This window comes from Phoenix dactylifera, chromosome 8 (assembly GCF_051530095.1).
Source record: "Phoenix dactylifera cultivar Ajwa chromosome 8, Ajwa_hap1_PhDact_Kaust_v1.1, whole genome shotgun sequence".
Lineage (NCBI taxonomy): Eukaryota > Viridiplantae > Streptophyta > Magnoliopsida > Arecales > Arecaceae > Phoenix > Phoenix dactylifera.
Window position 1 is genome coordinate 16,957,779 of NC_143197.1, and position 23,839 is coordinate 16,981,617.

The following is a 23,839-nucleotide window of genomic DNA, read 5'->3' on the forward strand; positions in this document are numbered from 1 at the left end:
GCTACCAGTGGGTTCATTCTTTCATCCTCGCTATAAAATGAAGATAGTAAAATTTTATTCCTCACAAGTAGAATTTTAATTATCATTTTTATTACAGGGTGACTGAAGCATTGAAAGTTGTCGCATGATGTCATTCAATTAAATACAACTATTCTACTTATTAGTTTATGAAACTTTGCTAAAGATATTTGTGTTGCGATGTATTTCAAGTTTATCTTCGAATGAGATTAACTTTTTCTTTAAAGCTTGCGAAACTTTTGGTGATGGACGTGTTGTAAGTTACCGAGTGTTATGAAACTTGAGTTTTTATTATTATTATTTTTTGATAGTCTCACTTAGCAAGATTTTGCAAATTATCGTGCATAGATTGATATCGAACTGGTGTTATGCTACTAATCTTAAATATTTTATTATTTTGCAGACATATGGGTTTTTGCCTTAGTTTCTTCCTTGGAACTTGCACTTGCTACATATTTGTAGGTTGAAGTTCTGCACATGCACTGAGGCCTTTTTCTTTTTTTTTTTCTTTTTTTTTTGCTGAAACAGGCGTATCATATAATGCGGATATGAATATACCCAATAAAATCGGCAAACAAAAAATCCCGAAATACACTGAGGCTCGGTTTCGTAATGATTGAACGGTTGCCTAATCTTAATGTGCAAGAACAATATGGGGATCTGCTTTGCAGAATGAGCAAGTCATGTATTTGCTGCCTGTAAAAACCCAACATTATTCAATTTCAAAGAATGTTTCTATGATGTAACTATTGTACCATAATTCTGGCAGATGCTGCCCATGGTTTGTGATTCCCACACATGGTTTCATGGAACTTTTACCTGTGTTATTAGATTTGTTTTTGAAAGTTCTCATTGCAAATTCGTCTTAATTTTGAACGCTCCCATTGCAATTTCTGCGGCTTGGTTCCTGCATTCTGATTGCTTGTTTTTATTGCTTGCCTTTAGAAAAAAGTGGTGATGTCACCAGAGCGCTAAAAAGATGGTTCTGAACTATGTGACATTAGCCTGATGCATGGAATTTCCCCCTCTTTTTTTTTTTTTTTTTTACATGATGTCAAATGACTGGCCCTTTCCCATGAATATGTCATGGGCCTTTTTCTTCTTCCTTTTCGTGTATGTTGTTGTATTTTCATAGTTCTAGTAGTTGTGCTTATGTTCTTGTATTTTCCGATGAATATGTTTTTATTTTCTATAATCCGAATTTGATTTCTTTTCGGAGAGGTTTTCTCTGACATGATTTAGACCATGCCGAACTTCTAAAACAAAAAAGATCCTGACATTTTTTGACTTTAAGAAAGTGTACAAAAGTTTACATTTCTACAATTGAGATTTCTATGACATATATTTCTTTTTTATATCATAAATTAATGCTCCTATCAGCCGATACAGACTATTGTTCATTCCCATTCTCATGGTAACAACCACCCTTCCTGTGTAAAACTGAAGTCACTTTTCCTCTGTATGACAAATGACAATTCCAAAGGAGTTATGGTGCTCTTTTTTTTTTTTTTTGTTGCATGAACTAAACATGGAAATGAGTTCAAAGCTAGTTTCTTTTCATCCCAACCAATATAAAATAATGAAAATATGCCCAAGTGGGCGGACACCATTAATTATAACGGCCAAAAAAAAAAAAATTACTAACGTAGAAAAGCTTTTCAGTACATAGAAATTTAAAACTGATCAAACTCCATTTCATTAATAAGAAAAGAGAGAATTGAAGTGCTCAATCTTGGCAAGTCAATTGCCCGTCAAAGTTTGCTACTAGATCCTAGAAACTTAAACTAAAACGTAGCCCTTCTGCAACATTAGATATCTCTTCTTGCAGGCTCCAATTCAGAACCTTCTCTGTTCTGCGACACCTCTTCAGCTGAACTATTTGGATGCAAGGGGAAGTGACTGCTGGAGGCCATAAATGATGAACCTACACCCATCTCCGACACAGAAGATGACATGTTCGGAAAACCTTCAGTTTGAGAATTCACTGCATTGTTCTTGTCAATCCTAGAAAAATGAAGATTAAATAATATACATGAATTGCAGACAACATTATAGATATCCAACAAAAGTATTGCAGGCGATCTCCAAAATATAATAATTTAATGTAACAAACAAGCAAATGTCCTTCTTAATAAAAAGACCGGTAAAGGAAACAATAATGCCTCTAATCTTTTAGGAAAATAGCAGAAACCAATATCTAATTAAAAGATTCTTGTTGCATAGAACTATAATTATGTATTGATATTATGCATGTAGTCGTATCTTAAACAAGTTAGGGTTTAGCGCCTCCTTGTTAAAAAATAGCAGTAGCTCACTATTCCTAATAAGGTGTGTCACGCCCCAAATCCGGATCATGACACGGCCGTGCTATTGCAATCTTATGCACACAATAACACGAAGCCACTTAAAATTTCGTAATGAAAATAAATAGTTTCATTTACTAATGTTATAACATTGTTCATGAAGTTGGAACAGTACAGAGCTTCTAAAATCTGATTATTACATAACATTTTCAATTACCCCAACCCTGAATAACATCAAGCTCCCTGCTCCTAGTGGTCTTAATCATCTGTAGGGAAAAAAGTAGATAAAAAGGTATGAGCTACACAGCTCAGTAAGTAACCAGGTACTATCTTATTGGATCAAGTACAATTATGCCAATGCAGCGATTAAAAAGCCAACAGTTGATGTAAAATAAAACATTTTATAGATGATATACACAAATCAGGTCATAAAGCAATGCATGTTCTATCCATAAAAGTTCATGATCATGATAATGCAAGTCATATAAAAATATTGCCATTTATCCATACTTTATAAAACATACTCTCAGACGGATGTGCTGCTATGGTCACTATAATCCCGTGACAGGGCCTGTTAATCTTAGTCGACTAATTCTGTTATTCGTTACCAACTTTAACCCGTTGGCAGAGGGCCTGTTATTCTTTGGATGCTAGCTCCAGGGTGTCGACTGGCCTCTATTTCTAGAGGTGGTCATAGCTATCTGAGAGTTCATAAATCATATTCTTTTTCTTTCATAAATCATAATCATCATAAATAGGTTTGAAAATGATAAATGGCATTATATAATTTAAAATGCATAAACATGCCTCAAATATCATTTTTCATACAATCTAACATAATCATAATTTCATAACTCATACACCATCAAATATTCATGAAGGATGCTCTTTAATCAAATTCATGAATTACATGCAATCATATACTTGATCCTAATTTTGAGAAAAATATATCATAAGCAATACATTTTCATAATGATGAATAAACAGTAATTTAAAAACTTTAAGATCAGTGCCAAGGTTACTTACCGCAATATGCTTTCCAATTTCTTACGTCCGGGTGACAAATCCTTGATCACCTAAATAAATCACATAGGGGTCACATTATTCTCTATTTATTTCATAATTTTCTAATTTATCATAACATGAATTTACTTGCTTGGATCTCAAGTCCAATTTATTTAATTTAGAGCCCTTGGCCTCGATTTAGAACCAGATTGGGTTCACGTAGGTCAATTAGGTCTTTAATTAAAGAATTGGGCTCGGTTCCTGATTGGATCTAGCCCCATCGGGTTAATTTGGTCTTAATTTAGTTAAACTGGTTTTGATTTGGGCTTGATTCATATTCAATTTGGGTCTGCTGAGACTAACTCAGCTTAATTAGGTTCAGACCCAACTCAATTGGGCTTAATTTGGTTCGGATTTAACCCAATTTATAGTTTGGGTTCGTCCGGACTTAGCCCAATATGATTGGGCTCAGTTTTAGTCAAATTTGACTAAACTCATTTTTTTTTTTCTTTTCTTTTATTTGGGCCTAACAGGTTCGGACCCAAACTCGGATCCGACCCGTTAGGTCGGACCCGTTAAGGGTCTCTCCCTTTTTTTTTTTTCTTTTCTTTTCTTTTCTTTTTCTTCTTTTCTTCTTTTTCTTTTCATCCCTCTTCCTTCCCGAACCTTCTTCTCCCCTTCTTTCTTCTTTCATTTTTTTTTCTTCTCCTCCTCTTCTCTTCTCCCGATTTCACCTTCCCCCTTTCTTCTCATTTCTTGTCCCGTGGAGGGAGGAGGGCGAGCTCGGGAGGTTTGGGAGGAACGGGCAGCGGCCAATGGCGCCCGGCGGCCGGCCTGCGGCGCCCTCGGCCACACCCGCGGCCGTGCCCGTGGTCGTGCTCGGGGGCGCATCGGCGGCCTGCGGCCGCGTCGGCGTCCTGCGGCCGCGTCGGCGTCCTGCGGCAGGCAACCCACGGCCTGCGGCCGAGGCCGGCACCCGCGATTGCGGCTGCGGATCACCCACTGGTAAGTCTCTCTCTTTTTTTTTTTTTTTTTTTTTCTCCTCCCCCTTCCTTCTCCCGTGAAGGGGGATCGGCTCGGGAGAGGGCCGGCTTGAGGCCGGCGGCACCAGCTGCGCCTATGGCAGCCTCGGTAGCCGCGGTCTGCCTCCCCTTCTTCATCTCTCTTTCTTCCCTCTTCTTTCTGTTTTAATTTTTATTTTGTTCTAAATCTACTCTACAAAGCATAATTTGTAGAGAACAGGAATTAGAGCTTACCTGACCTGAAGGTGGTCGTCCGCCTCCTACTCCGGCGATGCGGCCCTTTACTCCGGCGGCGTGGGTCTAACACCGGGTCCTGCCAATCGGAGAGGATTGTGAGAGAGGGAGACAAACAGTGGAGGAGGAAGATGAACGGGTGGTGAAATGGTAGCCGATCGGGGCTTCTTGTAGCCTCGATCACTGGGAAGGCGGACGGTTGTAACCGCCCACCATCAGGCGTTACGAACGCCTGCACGATGGTGTAATGCCCTCCCCCCCTCCGTTTCTCTTGGAAGTGGGGCGGTTATCACATTCTCTCCTCCTTATTAGAATTTCGTCCTCGAAATTTACATACCTGTATTCTCAAAGAGTTGCGGATGTCTTGCTCGCATATCCTCCTCAAGTTCCCATGTGGCCTCTCTCTCCGAATGGTTGCTCCACTGAACTTTCACATAGGGGATGATACGTCGTCTCAGGACCTGCTCCTTATGATCAATGATGCGTAAAGGATACTCTTCATAGGTCAGGTCTCTATCAATCTGCAGGGGCTCGTGCTGTACTATATGGCTGGGATCAGAAATGTATCTCCGTAGTAGAGAAACGTGAAAGACATTATGCACACTGGATAACTCTGGTGGCAAAGCCAGTCTGTAAGCAACCTCCCCTACTCTGGCAAGAATCTCAAAGGGTCCAATGTAGCGAGGATTCAATTTACTATGTCTTCCAAATCTTGTAACACCTTTCGAGGGTGAAACTTTTAAGAATACAAAGTCCCCCTCCTGAAAGTTTACTTCTCTTCTTTTCTTATCTGCCCAGCTTTTCTGTCTATCTTGAGCTGCCTTGAGCCTTTTCCTGATCAGTAGAATCTTTTCCTTGGCAATCTGAACTAATTCAGGGCCCAACAATTTCTTCTCTCCAACATCATCCCAATGTAGAGGAGACCGACATTTTCTTCCATACAAGGCTTCATAAGGTGCCATCTGGATGCTAGAATGATAACTATTATTATAAGCAAACTCCACTAGTGATATGTGATCATCCCAACAACCTCCCAGATCAACAGTGCAAGTCCGCAACATATCCTCCAGGGTTTGGATCGTCCTCTCTGACTGACCATCAGTCTGAGGGTGATAAGCAGTGCTGAGTCTCAGATCAGTGCCCATGGCAGTCTGGAAGCTTCTCCAAAATCCAGATACAAAACGGGGGTCCCGATCAGATACAATGCTTACTGGTACCCCATGTAAGCGCACAATATCATCAATATACCTCTGAGCCAACTTGTCAAGTGAAGTGCCAACCCTAAAGGGTAAAAAGTGAGCTGACTTCGTGAGGCGATCAACAATCACCCACACTGCATCATTCCTCCTTACTGTCCTCGGAAGCCCAATGACAAAATCCATAGTAATGTGCTCCCATTTCCACTCTGGAATCTCTAGTGGTTCTAGCAAACCAGCCGGTCTTTGATGCTCAGCTTTTACTTGCTGACATACCAAGCACCGAGCTACAAATCCTGCTATCTCTCTTTTCATGCCGTTCCACCAGAAATGTTCCCGTAAATCTCTATACATTTTAGTGCTGCCGGGATGAATAGAGAAACGAGACTGATGAGCTTCCTCCAGAATTTCTCTTTTTAGATCAGCATCCCTGGGCACACATAATCTACTGCCAAAACGCAGAGTACCATCCAGGTGGATTCGGAGTTCGGGTCGTAACCCTCTCTCCACATCATTTCTAAGCTGACATAAATGTGCATCTGTCTGTTGAGCAGCTTTTATTCTTTCTATCAAGGTAGGTTGCACCAACAAACTAGCCAACATACTTCCAGCACCCTTGGTAATCACCTCGATCTGCATCATATCAAAATCTTTCAAAATCTGCTTCTGAGTGGTAAGCAAAGATATGGAGCCCACTGCTGACTTCCTACTGAGAGCATCTGCCACAACATTAGCCTTTCCCGGATGATATTTAATGCTTAGATCATAATCTTTTAGTAACTCAAGCCATCTTCTTTGCCTCATGTTTAATTCCTTCTGAGTAAATATATACTTTAGGCTTTTATGATCAGTAAAAACCTCACAAGGCTCACCATATAGATAATGTCGCCAAATCTTCAGAGCAAAAACCACTGCTGCCAACTCCAAATCATGTGTCGGATAGTTCTGCTCATATGGCTTCAGCTGTCTAGAGGCATAGGCTACTACTTTATCATTCTGCATTAGTACACAGCCTAATCCTTTCTTGGAGGCATCACTATAAATGATAAAACCCCCAGTACTGGTTGGCAAAGTAAGAACAGGAGCAGATACCAGCCTTTGCTTTAGCTCTTGAAAACTTTGCTCACAATCTTCACTCCATACAAACTTTGCTCGTTTCTGGGTTAAACGAGTCAAAGGAGTAGCGATCCGAGAGAATCCTTCCACAAATCTTCTATAATAACCAGCCAAACCCAAGAAGCTTCTGATTTCAGTGACATTTGTAGGACGAGGCCAATCCACCACTGCTTCAATTTTCTTTGGGTCCACTGATACCCCTTCTTTAGAGATTACATGACCAAGAAATGCAATACTATCCAGCCAGAAATCACATTTGCTCAGTTTGGCATATAATCTATTCTCCTGAAGAATCTGTAATACCACTCTCAAGTGATCTTCATGTTCTTCTTTGCTCTTAGAATAGATCAGTATATCATCAATGAAAACAATAACAAACTGATCCAAATACTGCTTAAAGACCCTGTTCATCAGATCCATAAAAGCAGCTGGCGCATTGGTTAGTCCAAATGGCATAACTAAAAATTCATAGTGCCCATACCTGGTTCGAAATGCAGTCTTCGGCACATCATCTGCTGGGATTTTCAATTGATGATACCCAGATCGCAGATCTATCTTGGAGAAGACTTGGGCACCTTGTAGCTGATCAAATAAATCATCAATCCGGGGCAGAGGGTATTTGTTTTTCACTGTCACCTTGTTCAACTCTCGGTAATCAATACACAGCCGCATACTTCCATCCTTCTTCTTGACAAATAGTACAGGAGCTCCCCACGGTGAAACACTCGGGCGAATGAATTTCTTCTCTAGGAGTTCCTGTAGCTGGATCTTCAACTCTCTCAACTCTGCCGGGGCCATCCGATAAGGAGCCTTCGAGATAGGTCCAACACCCGGTAAGAGATCGATTCGAAAATCAATCTCCCGATCAGGAGGTAATCCGGGTAGATCATCAGGGAACACTTCTGGATACTCTCTTACAATATGGATATCCTCTAGCCTTATTTCTTTTGTTGTGTCTATCACACAAGCTAGATAAGCCTGACATCCCTTTCTGAGGGCCTTCCTTGCACTCATTGCAGAGATAAAGTGCAAAGAGGGATTCATAGTGGGTGCATCACCCTGATAGAAAATTTCCCGTTCACCAGGTATCTGAAACACTACCCTTTTGCCAAAACAATCAATGTGAGCATGATATTCAGACAGCCAATTCATACCAAGGATGACATCAAAATCATACATGTCTAACAGTACCAAGTCAGCCAATAATTTTCTGTCCTCTATCTGAACTATGCAGTTTTTATGAACAGAATCAACCACTACTGTCTTCTTAAGAGGGGTAGCAACAAGTAAAGGCTCATCTAACTTATCAGGCATAAGGTGCAAGGATGCAGAGAACTTGGAGGATATAAAGGAATGTGTAGCGCCAGAATCAAATAGTACTGAAGCATCAACAGAGTTGATGGGAATCATACCTGCCACAACACTGTCACTGGCACTAGCATCCTGTCGTGTCAGTGCGAACACCCGTGCAGCTCCTTTCTGCTTCTGATCAGCTGGTCTAGAAGGTCCAGATTCAACCTTCTTTTTGTTTGGGCAATCTCTGGCTATGTGTCCTGGCTGTCCACATATAAAACAAGCTCCCATCCTCTTCAAGCAAGGACCAGTATGCATTTTACCACAGTAATCACAAGCTTTAAATTTCTTCTTGCTAGGAGGGCCTTCAAAGTTCCTTGACCGGTTCCTCAGATTTTTTGACATCTCGGGCCTTTTCTGTTCACCTCTTTCCTTCTCTGATTTCTTCAGATCTGTTTCTACCTTCAATGATCTCTCCAGGACCTCTCCATAGCTGGTGAGAATCAGAACTGACAACCGGGATCGAATGTCGTCCCTCAAGCCCTGCTCAAATCTATTAGCCTTGCTTCTCTCAACCTCTATCATTTGAGGACAAAACCGACCCAGCTCAGTAAATTTGTTGGCATATTCTAGCACAGTCATATCATCTGTCTGCCTCAGAGATAAAAACTCATTTTCTTTAGATATTCTGACTGACTCAGGAAAATACTGGTCATAAAACATCTTCTTGAATTCCTCCCATGTCGGTAGCTCATCCTCACCCTCGAGTGCAGCTTCAATAGCCGTCCACCAGAACTCTGCATTCCCCTTCAGCATAGGGATAGCCAATCTGACCTTTACTTCTTCGGGATATTGCAAGGCTTTGAACATCTTCTCTACCTCCCGAATCCAGGTCTCAGCAACCAGAGGGTCAGCTCCACCGTCAAACATAGGTGGGTTGAGCCTACGGAATCGCTCATAGTAGGACTCAATGGACTGTGCAGGTCGGACAGTGGCCTGCACATGCTGCTGCATCTGCATCTGCATCTGCTGCTGCACCTGCTGCTGCATCTGCATCTGCTGTTGCATCTGCTGCTGCATCTGTTGCTGCATTTGCTGCTGCATCTGAAGGAGCTGAGTCATCACCTGACTTGCTCCTGCAAAATCGGCATGGGTGGCAGCTGGGTTAGGAGTTTGCTCGGCTGGCTGCCTGGCAACTCCTCTCCCTCTTGCTCCTCTCCTCCGAGCTGCAATATTTGCCAAGACTTCATTCTCTCTGTTCCTCATTTTCACCTATAAAAAAATATTAGCATAATTCAATTAACTAATTTTCTTTATTTTGAATATGCCGAATTTAATTTAACAGGACTTAACTACCCATTTCCCTTACTAAAACTTTTTTTTTTTTTTTACCCTTTATTAAACCTATTGCTCTGATACCACTAAATGTCACGCCCCAAATTCGGATCATGACACGGCCGTGCTATTGCAATCTTATGCACACAATAACACGAAGCCACTTAAAATTTCGTAATGAAAATAAATAGTTTCATTTACTAATGTTATAACATTGTTCATGAAGTTGGAACAGTACAGAGCTTCTAAAATCTGATTATTACATAACATTTTCAATTACCCCAACCCTGAATAACATCAAGCTCCCTGCTCCTAGTGGTCTTAATCATCTGTAGGGAAAAAAGTAGATAAAAAGGTATGAGCTACACAGCTCAGTAAGTAACCAGGTACTATCTTATTGGATCAAGTACAATTATGCCAATGCAGCGATTAAAAAGCCAACAGTTGATGTAAAATAAAACATTTTATAGATGATATACACAAATCAGGTCATAAAGCAATGCATGTTCTATCCATAAAAGTTCATGATCATGATAATGCAAGTCATATAAAAATATTGCCATTTATCCATACTTTATAAAACATACTCTCAGACGGATGTGCTGCTATGGTCACTATAATCCCGTGACAGGGCCTGTTAATCTTAGTCGACTAATTCTGTTATTCGTTACCAACTTTAACCCGTTGACAGAGGGCATGTTATTCTTTGGATGCTAGCTCCAGGGTGTCGACTGGCCTCTATTTCTAGAGGTGGTCATAGCTATCTGAGAGTTCATAAATCATATTCTTTTTCTTTCATAAATCATAATCATCATAAATAGGTTTGAAAATGATAAATGGCATTATATAATTTAAAATGCATAAACATGCCTCAAATATCATTTTTCATACAATCTAACATAATCATAATTTCATAACTCATACACCATCAAATATTCATGAAGGATGCTCTTTAATCAAATTCATGAATTACATGCAATCATATACTTGATCCTAATTTTGAGAAAAATATATCATAAGCAATACATTTTCATAATGATGAATAAACAGTAATTTAAAAACTTTAAGATCAGTGCCAAGGTTACTTACCGCAATATGCTTTCCAATTTCTTACGTCCGGGTGACAAATCCTTGATCACCTAAATAAATCACATAGGGGTCACATTATTCTCTATTTATTTCATAATTTTCTAATTTATCATAACATGAATTTACTTGCTTGGATCTCAAGTCCAATTTATTTAATTTAGAGCCCTTGGCCTCGATTTAGAACCAGATTGGGTTCACGTAGGTCAATTAGGTCTTTAATTAAAGAATTGGGCTCGGTTCCTGATTGGATCTAGCCCCATCGGGTTAATTTGGTCTTAATTTAGTTAAACTGGTTTTGATTTGGGCTTGATTCATATTCAATTTGGGTCTGCTGAGACTAACTCAGCTTAATTAGGTTCAGACCCAACTCAATTGGGCTTAATTTGGTTCGGATTTAACCCAATTTATAGTTTGGGTTCGTCCGGACTTAGCCCAATATGATTGGGCTCAGTTTTAGTCAAATTTGACTAAACTCATTTTTTTTTTTTCTTTTCTTTTATTTGGGCCTAACAGGTTCGGACCCAAACTCGGATCCGACCCGTTAGGTCGGACCCGTTAAGGGTCTCTCCCTTTTTTTTTTTTTTCTTTTCTTTTCTTTTCTTTTTCTTCTTTTCTTCTTTTTCTTTTCATCCCTCTTCCTTCCCGAACCTTCTTCTCCCCTTCTTTCTTCTTTCATTTTTTTTTCTTCTCCTCCTCTTCTCTTCTCCCGATTTCACCTTCCCCCTTTCTTCTCATTTCTTGTCCCGTGGAGGGAGGAGGGCGAGCTCGGGAGGTTTGGGAGGAACGGGCAGCGGCCAATGGCGCCCGGCGGCCGGCCTGCGGCGCCCTCGGCCACACCCGCGGCCGTGCCCGTGGTCGTGCTCGGGGGCGCATCGGCGGCCTGCGGCCGCGTCGGCGTCCTGCGGCCGCGTCGGCGTCCTGCGGCAGGCAACCCACGGCCTGCGGCCGAGGCCGGCACCCGCGATTGCGGCTGCGGATCACCCACTGGTAAGTCTCTCTTTTTTTTTTTTTTTTTTTTTCTCCTCCCCCTTCCTTCTCCCGTGAAGGGGGATCGGCTCGGGAGAGGGCCGGCTTGAGGCCGGCGGCACCAGCTGCGCCTATGGCAGCCTCGGTAGCCGCGGTCTGCCTCCCCTTCTTCATCTCTCTTTCTTCCCTCTTCTTTCTGTTTTAATTTTTATTTTGTTCTAAATCTACTCTACAAAGCATAATTTGTAGAGAACAGGAATTAGAGCTTACCTGACCTGAAGGTGGTCGTCCGCCTCCTACTCCGGCGATGCGGCCCTTTACTCCGGCGGCGTGGGTCTAACACCGGGTCCTGCCAATCGGAGAGGATTGTGAGAGAGGGAGACAAACAGTGGAGGAGGAAGATGAACGGGTGGTGAAATGGTAGCCGATCGGGGCTTCTTGTAGCCTCGATCACTGGGAAGGCGGACGGTTGTAACCGCCCACCATCAGGCGTTACGAACGCCTGCACGATGGTGTAATGCCCTCCCCCCCTCCGTTTCTCTTGGAAGTGGGGCGGTTATCACAAGGTGCATGTTGCTAGAGGCTGGGCAAGATTAAAAATTTAAAAATAGGAAAAAATAATGAGAGATTTTTTTTAAAAAAATGATTTGACAACATTTGAAATTTTGCAGCATATTTTGTGGTGCATAGAAGCAATAAATGGAGCACAAAACTTGTGGCCCGAAAATCCTTTAAATAATTAAATTTCTAGTTTTCTAACATTTAATAAAAAAAAAATTCTAGTTTATTAAAAATTTAATGTGAATTCATCGTGTTTCTTTGAATATCCCTTGCACAAATTTTTTTTGAATTATTAATATCTCAAGACTTGTTATAAAACCTTCTTTTCATGGGCTCTTCAGCCAGTTCAATTATTGCCCTCTTATATTTTGCTCTCTAATATTTTTCAAAATCTTTCCACTAAATTACAAACTTTCACGATAAAAAAGCCAACCTTGAGGCTACTGAAATTATTTTGAGACTATCTTATATTTTTACAGATTATAAATTCTATCTAATTGTTTTCTACATCATAGCATGTATTTCAAAGAATATGATCTGGTTTCCAAGAAAGCTCATACTGTAGTTGGTGGCAGCATTGTTTGATTATACATATCATCATGTAAATAATTCCCTACAAAATTTTCTAAAATTGTAACTTTTAATTGTTCTTCGAAGAACTTGCAAATGCTTAACCTATCCGAATTAGTTGGCCCTGCAATATTCCACATGTGCCCTATAGATAGAAATAGGTATTTTTCTAGCAAACAAACTGCATTATGTACTACAATATAACACTGTATTTCCACTTGAGAAGCATATTAAGAAACCTTTCTCAATTAATAAATCAGTGATATCACTTTGTTTCTAAATTAATCCACATAATTTATTAGAGAACAAATTCATTATGTACTACAATATATCACTATATTTCCACTTGCCAAGCATATTAAGAAACCTTTCTCAATTAACAAATCAGTGATATCACCTGGTTTCTTAATTAATCCATCCAATTGATTAGAGAACAAAATGAATCATAATAGATGTAAACTACAAATGCTGATAATATTACTTAAAGGATCGCTAGATTTTATTACCCATCTAAAGAGTTCATCAAGTTGTACTGGGAACTTCTTGGAGGCATCACTTCATGTACAACTTGGGAACCTGTTGACCATAGATTGACACATAACAATACAAATATCTAATGGAAAACGCCAAGAGAAAAAATAGCAAATATGGATATACTCATGGTCATGTATATCAACTTTTATTGAACAGTCCACATTAAACTAGGAAACATGCATAGAGCTCTCCTTCAAATTGTTTCACAGGAGCAAGCCTGGAGAAGAAAATTTGAAGTGCCTAACAAGTACTCTGATACCACCCCATCCAAAACAAACAGCACAAAGAATCTTCCAATACGCTTAAACTACCACTTTTGTTCTAAAGGACTGAGAACTGTTGACATAAATAACTAACAACAACTGAAACACTAATGTTTATAGGCTCATCAGACACTTTTAAGAACACTTTTAGGATGCTCGAATAGGAAGCAAATCACCCAGGTGATCTCCATTTTAAGAGGATAACCTGACCACATAAATGCTCCTCATTTTGGATTAAATTAAAAGCCCATGCAGAGGAAAACAAGTATTCTCCTTTTAATCACTCACAAATAACATAAATTGGTATCCGATAATCCTCTCCCCCCTCCCAACCCACCCCTAAAATAAACTGATAAAAAAACAAACAAGAAACAAATAATAAATAAATTAAAAAACATAATTTAACTCTAACTGAAACTATACTCCAAAAGGAATTAAAGCCCATGAATAGGGCCCACTCAAAAGCCTTTGAGCTGGCTATTTCCCTGACTAGCAAGGGCCAGCCAAGAGTCAATGTTTGGCTTGACTTTTTTTGCCCCTAGCGGCGCCACTATATTTACATGTCAATTACAAATTGACCGTGCAGTAAACATATTGGTAATGCTGTTGGAATAACATGGGAAGCTTCTATATGGGAGTTACCCTGATTTATAACATGGTCCTAGAGTATGACAATTTTTTGACGTAATCAATTCAAAACATGGATCAGTCTATCCAAAAAAAAAAATGGAAGGGCTACAGGGGTGCTAGGATGATTAGGCATAGTTCTGAAAAGGGAAAGCAAACAACCTCCAAGCGTTGTGTATCAGTCTACATATATGCATCTCTTTGGTTCAAATCAATATAACTTGCTATGCAGCGGCACAGGCAGGCATAAATGTTACTGAAGTATGCAACCCTCATCACCCATAACTTGCCAAGTCAACACATACGATTGATAACTTGATAATATATTATATGCACAAGGAATTACATTCTTGATACTTTATATGATAGATAAATAAGAAAATGACAAGATTGTTGGACATAGTTGAAAGTTTTCCACAGATAATTTTGAAGAACAGAAAACCTCTCAAAAATAAAGATGTCTAGATAGCTTCCTATTCTTAAGTTTCTTGACTTCTAATGGAAAACAAAGCTATCATAAAGAATAGGGAAAACAGAAAGAAAGTCATGTAGATTTTTTCTATTTTCTTTCACACTAGTTATCAAGGATTGCATAAGTTCAGAGATGACCTCTAACCATTTTGCATATGATTGACATCAAGATGAAGATGGGAGATAATTGATTTGCAGAATATGTTTGAAGTTGAGAGTTAGCTTAACTATATTTTATTAAGATAAAGAGGGATACAGTTACGTGGATAGACCAAGCGAAATTTAAAATGTCAAAGTAATTATGCTTGTTAGAGAATATCAGATGCACAGATAATTAGTAGAACAAAAGATGAATAGACCAAGCAAATCTTCATTTTGTTATTAGGAATAAAAGAGATAATGAAGGATAATGTTAGAGGCGGCTTCGGTGAAGAAATGATTATTAGTGACTATGGAGATAAACTAGATGCATAATTAAAAGTAAACAAATAAATAATTGCTTATGTTGAAGGACGAGGTTCATATAATGGTGATGAATGAGGCAGCATACAGATCACTTGACAAGGTGGTGACAAGATGAATCCCACAATGCATTGAGCTTGGTTTGGTTTAGACAAGAGATTTTAAGGCTCTATAGGATTCCTTTTATATATTTGTACATGCCATTTTGAACTTTCATGCGACAGTTGTGACTAATGAAGTCAAACAACAAAACATGATCCATTATTCACTCCAAATGAATAGAATTGGTATATTACCCAGGTCCAAAAGGATGGATTTATTCATCTAAAATCTTTAGTAATAATGAATAAAATTGCCATATAAATTCAATATTCTCATAAAAGATCTAAATTTTGGTAAGATTTTCGATTTCAAGTACATGTAAAATACTTATTACAAAAGATATTCATAATATTTGAAAGCTCCATGATTTAATTTGAACAACTATTCTGAACATTTTAAAGAAAGCCAAGTTACCTGTGGTATGATGATTGTTGTTCTGAAGCTCTTCCTGATGAGATTGCTCCATTAGATAGCATTGGCGCTCAGGCAATTGCTTGAACATGGTGATTTGTTTTCTCAGCGTTAGTCTCTCATAGTACCCACTGAAAAACTCAGGATTTTCCTCTTCTAGCCTCCTCCACACTATAACATATAATATTTTGGATGTTAGACCAAAATATTTGAAGTATAACTAAAAATATTTCTTTAATATTTAATGTCAATTTTATGTTAAACTATAAGGTTGTGTGAATGTCAAATTGACAATTCATGCAACTACAAAGCATAAAACAATCAATCTATGTCCCTACCCTGTGGTTTTACAATTCTATATAAAGAAGCCAAAAAACTATCAAACTATAATTCCTAGAGTTATAATCTAAAAGTTGAGCCACAAAGAGATCAGCTTATCGGATGAACATAGCAGAGGAGAGAATGCAAGATAGATATTTGGAAAAAAATAGGAACAGCACAACGAGGAATACATCTGCGAAGGCTGCTTACAAGTTGTCGGACATGACGATGAAGTAGTATTGAGCCAAAAGGTACAATATGGCTTGTAAAATGAAGGATTTTAGGCTGAAGTTGTGCCCAAGGTCATAAATGAGATGAGATGAGTTCAGCTAATTTGAATGGAACATGTGAGAAAAGAAAAGATTACAAAACCATCTTGCAGCAATTTCGGCTCCAGATAGCGCGGCCAATGTTTTCGATATGCTTGCTTATTTTAGTTATGAACTGATATAACATAATATCTAACTAAGCATTGTAATCAAATTATTCAAATCAGAAATTGAAAGATAGAAAGTTTCATTTTAAATGTTGTACCATGTTTTAACATGAATTTTCTTATATAATTAATGACATAGAAATCGTGAGAATTTTATAGCATCAAAACTCAATGAGATTCTTCTTATGCTGATTACATAGGAAAAGATCAAAAACAATTTGTGTGTAAAGGAAATTTCTATTAGACTTACCCAGATCTACAAGACAAGGTTCTATAAGGGCTTTCTCCTTAAGCTCCTTTACCACCTCCTCTTTAGTCATATAACGTTGCAAGCATGATTCGATCATATGGTGAACCTGAAATACTATGTTAGTTCAACAAATGTACAAAGCAAGATAAGCATGCTTATTTAGTAAACAATCAGCTACCTATGCCAAACCAGCTCTATTTAAACGTAATAATCTGCATAGCAAACTATCTCACCCGTTTAATAAGAATAATAATCTCCATCTCCAGGATATTACCACTTGAAACGAGTTCTGGATCTGAGACTGCCATGAAGCCCTTAGACTGTTCTGCAATGTGATGGTCCTTATTCAACAAGAAGAAAAATAAATTGAGACACTAATAGATCACTTTACAAAAAGCACAAAAAAGAACAGATTAAATCGATGGAAAATGGATTTTGGGCTTGGGAAGAATCTTTGGGGCAAAGGAAATCAGAAGAGGAGTGCTATGAGCTAGGCTCAAAAAAGGCTCTAGCGTTAAGTAGTTTTCTGCTAGTTTTCTTTCAAAAATTTAGGAACTTGAACAAGAAGGATATTTTACATGTTTCTAAAGATTTTCATGCTTACTTCAATTCCTCAAATACAGTTATACTCGAGGTTCGTCGTCTCAGCATCGAACCCAGAACCAGTACCACCCTATTACAATGTCGGTGCACGTTACGGTACGAGACGGTGAGACGTACCGAGTACCGATATGGTAAGAGACTACATACCAACTCGATACAAGTATAGTACGGTATGTTTAGTATGGTACAGAAAGACTAGTATGGCAAATCTCGTTTATACTTATGTCACATCGAGAGTCAGTTAAAGAAGATTGCAACTGATACAGAAAAATTATAAGCCACTTCTAGAGACAAATATTAGCAGTTTGATACACCGATATCAGCATGCCACCCGTACCGAGTATCGGTATGCCACCCGTACCGAGTATCGGTATGCCACCCGTACCAGATATCGGTATCGAACCAGTACGGTACAGTATACCCCTTATCGCCCGATTTTGGCAGGTACGACGAACCATGATAAAAATAAATTACAAAATTTTATATCTAAAATTAGTCCATACTTATTAAGAAAAAATATAAAACTAAACCATAATAATTAAACTAGGTAAAACTATTGGTTACTGATGATTTATTGTACCTTTCTATATAACATAATACTGCAACAAAGAAACAAAAATATCTCTAACGACAAAAATATACAAATCATCTATTTTTCATTATAACAAAGTTCAAATCTCTAGTGAATTCAGCTTTACCTTAAATTTGAAAAACAAATTCTTGTGATAAGAGGAAACACCTCATAAGAGGAGGAACCCCATAGGAGAGGTACGATCTAATAGGTCAATCCAATCATCTTGATCTTTATTCATCAGTGGTAAAGATTTGAGAGAAGAGACCTCATAATAGAAGGATGGCTAACTCACACTTGCTTACATGCATAAATACATACATAAATATATTGAAATAAGCTAATAATGAAAATGTGCATATGATGCCTTGATTTCAGACATGACAGGTAAAGACCAATTGTCTAGATCCTAATTATAAGAGATGTCAAATGAACTAGTAACAAATGAAGGGAGGATAAGCAAGTGGAGGGGAGGAGAAAAAGGCATCAATTAGAAAGAGACAAAAAGGTAAAACAAAAAACTGGATCCATCATAATGAAGAGAAGAGAAAGTAAAATTGTTTCCATCACGAATTAACAACCATTTTTCAATTGCAGAGAAAAAAAATATATATACTACAGCAGGTATAATCTTATGACAACTAGAATTTTATAATTATTTTAAATATATGAATCCATAATATGCAAAGCTCTAATTTCAAATTCACATCAAAGTTGGAACCTAGGATTTTTCTCCTCTTCCTGATGTGACCAATCATTTTTTCATGCTTTTAATCCATTATCACCACAAAATATCTATGCCCGAAATCATTACATGATCAACTATGTCATTATAACAAATCATTATGACTAAGGAATATTGACAAGAGAATCCAAGTGTATAAACATGTACTGAAGTATGCCATCGATATAGAACATCTGACGCAACTAATAACTTTATCTTTAGATGATATTCCGAACTAAATAAGATCTTCTTGGTTGTTTAAGCATCCAAAGGAGCCTCCTCATTTATTGCAATATTGCAAAATAAAATCATTTGGTACTCTGGCCATAATATAATCAATAAATTATCTAAGTTCCTAGCTTTTCAATTAAAATTTAACTGCTAGTCCTCATGCATCATTCTTGTTACTCTAATTTGATGCAGACAGTTTCATAAAATAAGTGCCTTTTAATTTTTCTTTCTTATACTCCTTGAATCCTTTCCTGTTTCAATAAAATTCTATTAGTTTTCTAAAGAGAAAGTGAAACTTTACAAGTTAGTCCATCATAACACTTTGCCCCCTTCCTAAAAGCTTTGGCTCCACCATTGAACAATTATACTAAACATATTTTAGATATAAAAAATAATATCAGATTATTTTATAAAACGGACGGTTATATAATGCAGTCATAAAAATCATATCACCAATGATAACTGTATTCATGTGATTAGATAAAGGTTCCTAGAAACCACTATGATGATCTTATATAAAACCATAATTGCATATAATGTTGAAACAGTTTATTTGGTCTTCGATGTCTCTTTTTAGTTTGTACATGACATTCAGGACATGCCAATGGCATATCCAGCTACAACGAACTATAATTAGCATTTCAATGGAGGAGTCTTCACATTCTAAAGAAGATATTCAACCGATTGGGCCGATCCAGGGTCTAAATCGTCCAAGCATAAATAAAATTGGGTCAGGCTTGGACTCGCTATTTTTTAACCCGGACCTGCCCGAATCTTTTTTATATTAATTTACATACAAAGCAATAATATATGTTTTAAAGATGAAAATGAAAAAAAGAAAGGGAAAGGAGTGAGAAAATTAACCTCAAAGTTCCCCATACACAAATAATTTTTTTCTTAAAGATTTAAAGAATCTTAAATTCTTCATGGAGGACATAACGAAGTCAACAGGTTTCAGATTTCTATGAATCAAAAGAATGCAGCATGAATATGAAAGGCTCGGATTCATAAGATAACAGAGCATGAAGTATGAATATGAAGTATGAACTTTAAGATACTATGACGTATGGATAGATAGTATAAGAAACATATGCATGTTCACCGCACGGTGCCCATAGACATAGTAATCTAAAAATACAGTGAGACATCGAGTAACCTCTACAAACAACCTCTACAATGCCAGCGGCGATCTAAAAAATATAATAAATAAGAGCAACAATATATCTCTTAAAAGAAATCAAGAATAGAGGAAGAAGAAGAACAATGCCTCTACTGATTAACAACTAATAACAAAACATAATATTGTATCACAGACCTCAGAGGAACATACGCTTCCTTGTTCCCAAGCCGGTGCAATCAGCAGTTGCTTCGATAAACTTCGCACTCTGTATTTTTACAAGTTTAAAAAGGCATTCACTTGAATCACTTCTTACCAAAAATAAAATTCGCCCTCGGACGATCTTACCAACTCGAGCAGGTCTTGAGATTATTGGAAGCCAGCCAGGATTACTGGAGAGTCATGGTCTGACTAAAATTTCCCCCAAACAATGGATTTCCAAAAAAAATCGGGGACCGAGATTTCCGAAAAAAAATCGGGTTGGAGAGGCATATTGTCACCAAAATTTCCGAGAAAAAAGAAACAGAGAACGGATTTCCAAAAGAAACCGGGTTGGAGAGTCATAGTGTGACCGAGATTTCCTAAAGAAATTCGGATTGGAGAGGAGAGCCGGCAAAATTTCGAAGCGAAAACCACTTTGGTGTGCTATAAAGGAAAGGGTAATAAAGCTGATGGTATAAAGACCGATTGGACAATGGAGAGTATATAGGTAAACTCACGAGTAAATTAGTTTCTAAGTTTGGTGATTAAATGAGGGTAACTGCATAATGATTTAATGCAAAGCTAGTGTCCAACAAAGGATCAATAGGAAGAGGCAAAAGTATTTTGTCGAGCTCTGAAAAAATTCTACAACATCATCGAGCTCTTTTCATGCAAAATATATCCAACTCCAAATCTTTTTTTCCAATAGTTTTATGAAATTCAGTTACAAATTGTTGAATGGTGTACAAATCCTAAGGATTAACTTTTTCTTTTTATGATGTTATCTATGAAGGAGAAGTTTAATAAATATTGGCAGCAGTCTAATCTTGTGCTAGCAGTGGTTTCATTCTTTCATCCTCGCTATAAAATGAAGATAGTAAAATTTTATTCCTCACAAGTAGAATTTTAATTATCATTTTATTACAAAGGGACGGGAGTATTGAAGGTTATCGCATGATATCATTTAATTAAATAGAATTATTCTACTTATTAGTTTATGAAACTTTGCTAAAGATATCTGTGTGGCGATGTATTTGAAGTTTATCTTTGAATGAGATTAATTTTTTTTTTAAGCTTGTAAAACTTTTGATGATGAGTATGTTGTAAGTTATCAAGTGTTATGCAACTTATTTTTAATGATATTGAGAAATATTTTAAAAATATTACAAATAAAAAATTTTATTCTTTTTATTTTTTTGGTGAAGAAGATGATTAAAATTTTATAAAAATAATTAATTATTAAAATATAAAATATCATAATATATTTGAAATGAATATATTTTATAATATGATAAGTTTTAAATAAGTACAATAAACCATAATTTCAAACTAGAAGCTAATGTTGTTATAGTGGGTAAGTATGGACGAATATCCAAGAGAACTAAAGTAATATCCAAGGCATTCTCCGCCCTAATTTTCAACAAAAATATTTGATTTTGGTGGCATGTGCCTCGTCGTTGTTGGTTATTTATCAATAAATTTTCAGTCTTTTGCCACCAAAAAAATCATTGCAAATGTTTATGTTTGTTATGTTTAATGATCATTTTCATTTCATCACTAATTGTACCAACTTTCTATGGCCAAAAAAAAAAAATTGTCACAAAACAAGGTTCTCGTTTTTTTTTTTTTTTTTTTTTTTTTGCTAAGGCATAAGGTTCTCGTTTATTAGAAACTTTTACTTGAGAAGCCCCCTGCAACGACACAAATCACCTCACGGCAGCCATGCATGGAACCACCAGTGAAGCACAAGGAGGAGGAGCCCATCCCTCATCCTCCCTTCACCACCGCCATCTCTAGGATCGCATGGCCCAGATTTGCCTCATTGTCGAGTACACTACCGTGGAGCCTGCCGCCCTCCCCTCCCACTCAGACATCGCCGCCCAAGGCCGGACCAACACCAGCCTTCCTGACCTCGTCCGGGAAATGGAGGACCTCAACCTCCCGTGGGGGTTTGCCGGCGCCTCCGACCCGTCGAGACCGCTTCTAAGATTGAGTGTTTTAAGAGAGCTAATGGCGTTCGTTCGATTGGTGAACGAGATCCCATTCCTGATGCCCGTCCAGCGCGAAGACTTGGGGGCAAGGGTTTCGCCGAGCTTCGCATAGTTGAGGCGGGAGCTGCCGCTCCGTCACATGCCATGGTGGCTGCCACGCTTCCCGGAGTGTTGGGAGAGGTCGTGGAGAGGGTTTTGGCAGTGAGGGCGAAGGCAGTGAGGTTTTTAGGGGAAAGGATTTTGCTAGTGGAGAAGAGAGTTAGGTTCCAATTGGTGTATTGCGGCGGTTCAGGTGAAAAATAGCCGCTCTATTTATTTTTTTATTAACTTTGTTTAATAAATCGAATGATTCATACCGTCTGACTATAAATACATTCAATAAAATCAAAAAAACAACAAATCCTAAAGCACTTTAGATAACTCCACCTTTCTTACTCACAAAGTACACTTTAGATAACTCCACCTTTCTAACTCACAAATATTCACATAGCTCAAATATTCACATACCTAGCTTGAAAGATCACACCGACACTCATCATAGCTCAAATATTCAGAAGCAGGAAATGGCTCCCTCCAACGCCATTGGAGCCAAAATAGCCACTCTAATTCGGCATTCGATATTATACATTAGAATCTATAGTTACAAATAATTTTAAAATGTTCAAGATGAACCCACTCTACGTGTGGAGAAACACTCCATCTTGATCATTTTGCCCAATATTGACACCTGGCTGACTTTTTTCTGCCTCAAAGGCTTGCATAGATTTTAGGGCATACCCTACTCCTAACAATTTTTACTCACATTCTTATGACCTTCCAGGTCATGAAAACTATTTGCAGCACAAGCAACCCAGCAAATTCCATCGTCAAATGCACGCAATTGCCCTTTGGGGCATTGAAGTAGAGGGAAAATCTTATGGTTATATCATGATTCATCCAATAATCTGTAAACATGTTCTAGCTATCTAAAACCAATGATCTTAAGCAGAGTATGGGAATAGTCATCTAAATTTATAGTTTGCTTTATGCGTATGAACAAAGTTCGCCGTACCGGTACCGAACCCCGTACCGGTGCCGCATTAGTATAGGCGTACCGAGTGTCGGTACGGTACCGTACGCTCGGTACCGACCGTACCGACATTGGTGTACCGATACCGGTACCCATCGATACGGGTACGGTACGCTCGGTACCGACCGGTACAGCAAACCTTGCATATGAATATATACATATACACACACACATACATACATGCAAAATGCAAACTTGGCATCAACTATTAACTCTCCTCGGCCTACAGTTTTGACCAGCTCACTTTCACCTCTTCTTATCGCACTTAGCTAATGCCGATGCCAGAAGCTGTTCTTTCACCCATTTCTGATATTTATGCATACAACTTGGCTTTGTCCTGCACAAGCGTGCACGCATATGCCAGCTTTACACACACGCGCACACAAACAAAACAAAAAAACGTAAAAAAGGAAAAATAAAGCCCGCAAGCTTTATGCCTACAGATTTTTTTTTTTTTTTTGAAATGGATGTTTCCTTGATATGGTGCATTTCATGCTAGCTTTACACATGCGTTCCCGTAACTTCATCATCATTCAGTGCTACTCAACAGACTATCTTTATTCCCATCCGTTATTGTGGCATCCCTTCACTGTCAAAAACTTGCAAGTCAAACAATTTGAATCAGCTCTAAAACAAACCAGTTGTCACACTAATGAGATGCTCCCAGCTCAGTATCAGACCAACTGCATCCTCTAGATGCAAAAATGTTTGCTTTGAACAGGTATCTACTTTATCTACAGCTCGCAC

General features: G+C 38.2%; 1 protein-coding gene across 3 annotated transcripts; it reads right to left on the minus strand.

The window, feature by feature from the left end:
* Positions 1-1,017: 1,017 nt before the first annotated feature.
* On the minus strand, positions 1,018-23,766 carry LOC103720975 (uncharacterized). Of its 3 annotated transcripts, none has more exons than XM_089924816.1 (8): positions 22,487-23,766; positions 20,180-22,449; positions 20,030-20,099; positions 16,819-16,910; positions 16,586-16,691; positions 15,582-15,749; positions 13,215-13,284; positions 1,018-2,022 (listed from the first exon to the last, which is right to left on the minus strand). In XM_089924816.1, exons 4-8 carry the CDS (start codon positions 16,891-16,893, stop codon positions 1,827-1,829), a joined length of 615 nt encoding a protein of 204 aa, XP_089780942.1. In that variant the 5' UTR covers positions 16,894-16,910; positions 20,030-20,099; positions 20,180-22,449; positions 22,487-23,766; the 3' UTR covers positions 1,018-1,826. The 3 variants fall into 3 exon arrangements, with proteins under 3 accessions (XP_089780942.1, XP_089780940.1, XP_089780941.1); XM_089924814.1 differs by having other exon boundaries at positions 16,819-16,926; XM_089924815.1 differs by having other exon boundaries at positions 20,030-22,449.
* Positions 23,767-23,839: the final 73 nt, after the last annotated feature.